Below are 6,493 nucleotides of genomic sequence, written 5' to 3'. Positions count from 1 at the left end.
TATCAATAATACTCTTATGGCTAAAATGTTTACAGTGTTCAGTGGCTAAAATATCAATATGACTAAATGTTACTAAAATATGACGAAAATGTCAACAGTTTTCATTGACTAAAACTACATTAAAATGCCCAGTAAGTCAAACAAAGCACAATTACAGATGTGTTTGCGAGTGTCACGCCATATGACAAGTCTTCACAGAGATATAAAGAGACATGATGCACCGTTAGCAAAGTGGGATTTCAGAAAATAATCCACACACTGGACAAGAGGTACCAGCGATAAGTAGAACTTTTTAGAAAGAGGATTTGGAAATAAAAAAAAAAAAAACACAAAGGCAACAACAACAGTTTTAGTGGCTTGAGTGAACCACACATTTATATCCAGTTTCCTTTTCAAAAGAGTTTATAGAAAGTACATGTTACATCCTGATTAAATGTCTGTTTGTTTGGACAATCTTATTTTCATGAAAATTGATATGTTCTTATTTATTGTTCCATTTTATTTAGGTGTAATATTGAGAAAATAACAAGTTTGCAGTAATGCAAAAATGTTATTATTTCATTTTGTAAAAATATTTTAATTTGAAAACACAGCATTTATAGTTGTTGTTGTTGCTAGTTTGTATGTTTGAGTTGAGAAATACACATTTCAGCATTATCAGTAATCTATTTGTGCATTTTCCTTGATAACCAAGCAAGTTGACTCATGTTATCATTTGTTTATTATAGCGCAATATTATATTTTCCCCAAATCGTGCAGCCCTAGCCCATATGTGGATTTTGGAGCTTCAAATTTTTGGCATCCATTCACTTGCATTGTATGGACCTACAGAGCTGAAATATTCTTCTAAAATCTTAATTTGTGTTCTGCTGAAGAAAGAAAGTCATACACATCTTGGGATGGCAGGAGGGAGAGTAAATGACGAGACAATTTTCATTTTTGTGTAAACTATTCCTTTAAGCTGTATGACGCACACATGCACCTTAAGAAACATGACAATTAAGGGCCTGGGTATCTCAGCAAATATTAACACTGACTTCCACCCCTGGAGTCGCGAGTTCAAATTCTGGGTGTGCTGAGTGACTCCAGCCAGGTCTCCTAAGCAACCAAATTGGCCCGGTTGCTAGGGAGGGTGGTCGCGATTAGTGGTTCTCGCTCTCAATGGGGCGCATGGTAAATTGTAAATTCGTGGATCGCGAGGAGTAGCATGAGCCTCCACATTCTGTGAGTCTCCACGGTGCCATGCACAGCGAGCCACTTGACAAAGATGCGTGGATTGACTGTCTCCGAAGTGGAGGCAACTGAGGCTTGTCCTCCGCCACCCGGAATGAGGTGAGTAATAGCACCACCACGAGGACCTAGTAAGTGGTTGGAATTGGGCATTCCAAATTGGGAGAAAAGGGGATTATGAAACAAAACAAAAAAAACATGACAATCGTGAAAGCTCTAAAAAAAGACAATCGTCATAGTCCTAAAACAGATAAATGAATCGTCAAAATTGTAATTGTGTAAAATTAATCATAAGCCAAATTTCATTATAGTTCCAGCCCTAGTACCATTCACAAAACAAACCGTACCTCAGCAAAACAGAAATAATCAGTCATAATTTACTGTAAACTCATGATAATGGTGGTGGCAATGGCTTTGTTCAACTTTCAGATGATTTCCAAAATCCTTTTCTCCACAGGCACTTCCACAGTCATCTGCAAACCTCTCGTCATTGATAGTCAACTCTTCATCATAGTCGCACAACTTTTTGGCGGCTCACACATCTACAAGAGAGATATCTCAGCAAACAAATTCATCAAAATTCAAGACATTGACATTTTGAAAATAAGAAAGCCGAATGATGTGCAAATCTTCCACATTGATGGAGAGTCTTTCTTCATCATTGCAGATAGCTCCAAAGCAGGCTCCACCACAATTTACAAATGGAACGGCAATGGCTTCTACTCCCATCAGTCCTTGCACCCCTGGCACAGGGACACAGATGTGGAGTATCTGGAGATTTCTGGGAAACCTCATCTGATCTTGTCCAGCAGCTCTCAACGGCCCGTCATTTATCAATGGAACAAGAGCACCAAGCAGTTTGATCGGCGCACAGACATTCCCGAGATGGAGGATGTGTATGCTGTGAAACATTTCACTGTGAACAGCAAGCTGTACATTTGCCTAACCCGCTTCATCGGAGACTCGAAAGTGATGAAATGGGATGGTAACATGTTCACTGAGATCCAGACCATGGCCTCGCGTGGCTCCATGGTCTTCCAGCCATTTTCTATAGCCAACTGGCAGTACGCCATCCTGGGCAGCGACTATGCCTTCACTCGAGTCTATCGCTGGGATGCGAAGAAGAACCAATTCATTCACTTCCAGGAACTGAACATTCAAGCGCCCAGGGCTTTTTCTCTGGTCTTTATTGACAACAGGGAATTCCTCCTTGGCTCTAGTTTTAAGGGGCTGACCCGTATATATGAACATCTTGTCCTTGATTTGAGCAGCTGATTGGTACATTAATACTAAAGTGGGTGGGTGCTGATAAACAAGGGTCTCGTAGTGTCAGCTTGCATGATGGTGCTGTTGATTTGATACCGCCATTTGAATTCTCTGTGTTCTTTGCAATTACCTACTCATTTGGCTCATCATCCTCTTGTGCTCATTCATTTCTGTTGTATTTCTACTTTGTGACTGCTGCTGTAATTTTTTTTTTTTAAATACTTGTTATACTATTTATTAATGTGTTTCTCACAAATGAATCTGGGAATTTAATTGTTTACTGCTCTTTTAAATTATGTATTTTTATGTGGCAGCTGTTTGACTTGAATTTGATATGCAGATTGAACTTTTTCAGTAGTATGTAGTGGTATCGTTGATTTTTAACATTGCCTGTTTGTATAGTTCTAACACAACCAGTGACAACCAATGGGATAGAAACATTTCTTAAGAGATGATCTCTTTATGTAACCAAATGAGGAAACCATGCTCTTCTACTGGATAAGTGGGTACATACAGTATCATGCCCACATTATTTTGTAAACTGCTACTAACTTTAAATAAAGACTGTCCACAATGACAATTGGTTTATATTGTCAAATCACAAATAGTATTCTATTAGATAGAATACTATTCTATAGTACTATAGTTTGTCAGTGAATCAAATGCAGACTTGGACAATGTTTTTCTTTCTTTTTGGAAAGTGGAGAAAAATGTGCTTGGTACATTTTTAGCTCTTGTTCTTGGTAGTAAATTAAGTTTGGTCCCTCCTTTTCTTAAAAAAAGCAAAAAATCGAAGTTATAATGACACTTACAATGGAAGTGAATGTTGTCAATCTTTAAAGGGTTTAAATGCAGAAACATGAAGCTTATAATTTTATAAAAGCACTTATGTTAATTCTTCTGTTAAAACTCATTTTAGGGTTTGTTTACATTACATCGTCATGGCAACAGTTGTAAAATTTGTTTTAACTTAACACAGAAAAGATATGTAAGTGGTTTTATCACACTAAAACAAAAGGTATATATACAGAATCCACAATTAACCCGCACAATCACCCCAACCCCACCCTGGCACCCAACAACATCCCATCGCACAAAAATAATAATATTCACACATCCATTATCGTCAGATATCCAGCCCATTTCTCCATAAACAAGTTACATTTCCCTAGTCTTCTAAACTCCCTTCTACAAAGGCTGCCACCCTCCCCATCACTGAGCACCACTCCTGAAATGATGGCACTCCTGCCGACCTCCATCCCCTTAAAAGAATCTGTCTGGTGACGCTGGTTAGGACCCAACTCTTTATGTGTATATTCTCAACATTGATGAATGCCTCATCGCCCAGAATATGGAGTCTGGTGCAAAATTAAACCCGAGTGCCCAATACATCACACACAAAACTCTGAACCTTCAACCAAAACTCCTGGATCTTAACACACCCCCAAAAGACATGGGTTATGTCTCCATTCTCTGATTGGCATCATCAGCAGGTTGGTGTGTCTTTAAGACCAGGCCTATACAATCTAATGGGGGTCCAACAGAATCAATGTAAAATCTTGAAGCCCTCTTTCCCTCCCACCCACCTTCCCCCATTCCGGTGTGTGTGTTGTGGTGTGACGTGTTTGGTCATATCTGATGTTATATGTCTGCAGAGGTATCCGCCCCCACAACTGTGTATTTAAAAAGAGTTTAGGTTTGAAAATGAGATGTCAAGATAATGTATGGTTCATGATGAAATAATTCATTGTTGTAATCATTGAGTTGTTTTTCAGAAACATGTTAAAGTAATGTGTGTGTGGGGTTCATTTGGATTTATTATTATTATTGTAAGACATAAAAAGCAGTATTATGTTTAAAATGTGTTTAAATGACATCTTTAATGAGCGTGTAATGCTTGGTGTCAAACATGGTACAAGTTTTTTATTAACAAAAGGGTGAAAATGTGTTTTCTAAAACAGTGGATATTGGATAAGACAAAAAACATTCAGATGGTCGCTTTAAAATAAGGATTTAATGGTTAATGATTGTTATTTTAAACATCTCTCAGGCTCCCATATGGTCTAGAGGTTAGGATTCCTGGTTTTCACCCAGGCGGCCTGGGTTCGACTCCCGGTATGGGAGAGGGTGTGGCATGGTAATCCACTGAGCTCTGATCTACACGGAGCTGTTGTGAAAACAAAGGCAATTCAGTGGCATTCTCGGCACAATGACGTGATTTTCAACAACTATAATCTTTGATATTGGTTTAACAAATACACGTATTATTAAAAACAATATTTCATTTAATTGTAGTTCTAACAACAGATGTTTCTAAACAGTGGATATTGACTGATCAAAATCAAAGGATGCTAGTCATTTTTAAAAATAATAAATAAATCGTTAGCAAATGCATATGTGGTATTTTATCAGTGACCTTTTTTATAGATCAAAGGTTCAGATTGTCAAAACACATCAAAGACATTTTTAAAAATATTGAAAATAGTTTATCATTCTTAATCTTTGATATTAGATTAACAAACACAATAATTAATTTTATCTGTAACAGTAACAAAAGGTCTTACATTTTAAAAACAAAATAGTTCGCTTTATAAAATACAGATTTAACACAAAAATCTTACATTAGTTCTGCGCAGTCCTTTCATGAGCGAGGGGTTGCGATAATGGTTTAAGAAAAGTGACAAATGCAAGACAGTCCTAAAACCTGTGTTCATTTCATATCATCATTTCTCTTAGGAGATATGTGTGTGTGTGTGTGTGTGTGTGTGTGTGTGTGTGTGTGTGTGTGTGTGTGTGTGTGTGTGTGTGTGCCCTATAGAGGGTTAATGGATAGATAACTACCTAAATGTGTGTGTGTGTGTGTGTGTGTGTGTGTGAGCGTGTATTTATCACTTTGTGGGGACCAAATGTCCCCATAAGGATAGTAAAACCCAAAATTTTTGACCTTGTGGGGACATTTTGTCGGTCCCCATGAGGAAAACAGCTTATAAATCATACTAAATTATGTTTTTTGAAAATGTAAAAATGCAGAAAGTTTTCTGTGAGGGTTAGGTTTAGGGGTAGGGTTAGGTTTAGGGGATAGAATATAAAGTTTGTACAGTATAAAAACCATTATGTCTATGGAAAGTCCCCATAAAACATGGAAACACAACATGTGTGTGTGTGTGTGTGTGTGTGTGTGTGTGTGTGTGTGTGTGTGTGTGTGTTAAAACTGACATCTTTGTAAACTAGAAAATATCGCAACATTTAAACAAACAACTATTTACAAATGAGGATAACTCTACAACAAACAAAAATCCAATTGTGGCAATAGAGGAACTTTTGTGAGTAAATGCAGTCCTGTAAACACGTTACTTCATCAGTTATTGGTAGACTTTGTGGTTTTCTTGAAATAAAAGTCAGTAAAGCGATGATCAGTTGGCATCACAACAGTACACATTTTTGTTCATGTACACGTTTCTGAGTGTGGGGTTTGATCCAGGAATGAGTAAATTAATACCAAAAATATGAGTGTCAAAGTAAACTCAGCCTTTGCATTTGTGTTTGACACCCCACTGACGTAACAGTACCATGAATGTAGTTTCAGGGTGTGAATTAGTGTTAAAATATCTTGTGTGTGTATATCACAAGTCATTTGTTGTCCAGTATGCCATCACCCCATTTCTTTGAAATGTTCACACTTGAATTGACATGGGTTTTATGATAACTGTGTACAGCATACTATAAAAACCTCTGAATTTGAACTATTGATTTAGCAAATGATTTCTAAAAACTTACTATTCTTTTAAGTAATTATATTGAATTGCTGCCTGTATTACAAAGAGCAATACTTCTTTAACCACATCTCTACCATGTTTCACAACGTTACATGGAGCACTTGATGGGTAAAAAGAAAAACTTTTATAACAAAATAAACCCTTTTATCTCCCTTCTTTCACACGTTTGGTTGTCACCATGCTTTTCAATGAAAGCAAACCATAAAACACCAGGAAACTCA

The 6,493-nt window shown here is 37.2% G+C and overlaps 1 protein-coding gene and 1 non-coding gene across 2 annotated transcripts in view; both read left to right on the top strand.

The window, feature by feature from the left end:
* Positions 1–2,724, top strand: part of lgi1a (leucine-rich, glioma inactivated 1a) — a 14,380-nt gene extending 11,656 nt beyond the window's left edge. The window contains exon 8 of the mRNA XM_052090288.1: positions 1,688–2,724. Within this exon, the coding sequence (XP_051946248.1) occupies positions 1,688–2,505 (818 nt within the window). The 3' untranslated portion in view covers positions 2,506–2,724. The remainder of the gene's footprint in view (positions 1–1,687) is intronic.
* Positions 2,725–4,548: 1,824 nt separating this feature from the next.
* Positions 4,549–4,620, top strand: trnae-uuc (transfer RNA glutamic acid (anticodon UUC)). Its single transcript has one exon. It is a non-coding gene; the product is annotated as a tRNA-Glu (tRNA).
* Positions 4,621–6,493: the final 1,873 nt, after the last annotated feature.

Source organism: Xyrauchen texanus, chromosome 24 (genome assembly GCF_025860055.1).
Source record: "Xyrauchen texanus isolate HMW12.3.18 chromosome 24, RBS_HiC_50CHRs, whole genome shotgun sequence".
NCBI lineage: Eukaryota > Metazoa > Chordata > Actinopteri > Cypriniformes > Catostomidae > Xyrauchen > Xyrauchen texanus.
This window is presented reverse-complemented; position numbering and strand designations above follow the sequence as displayed.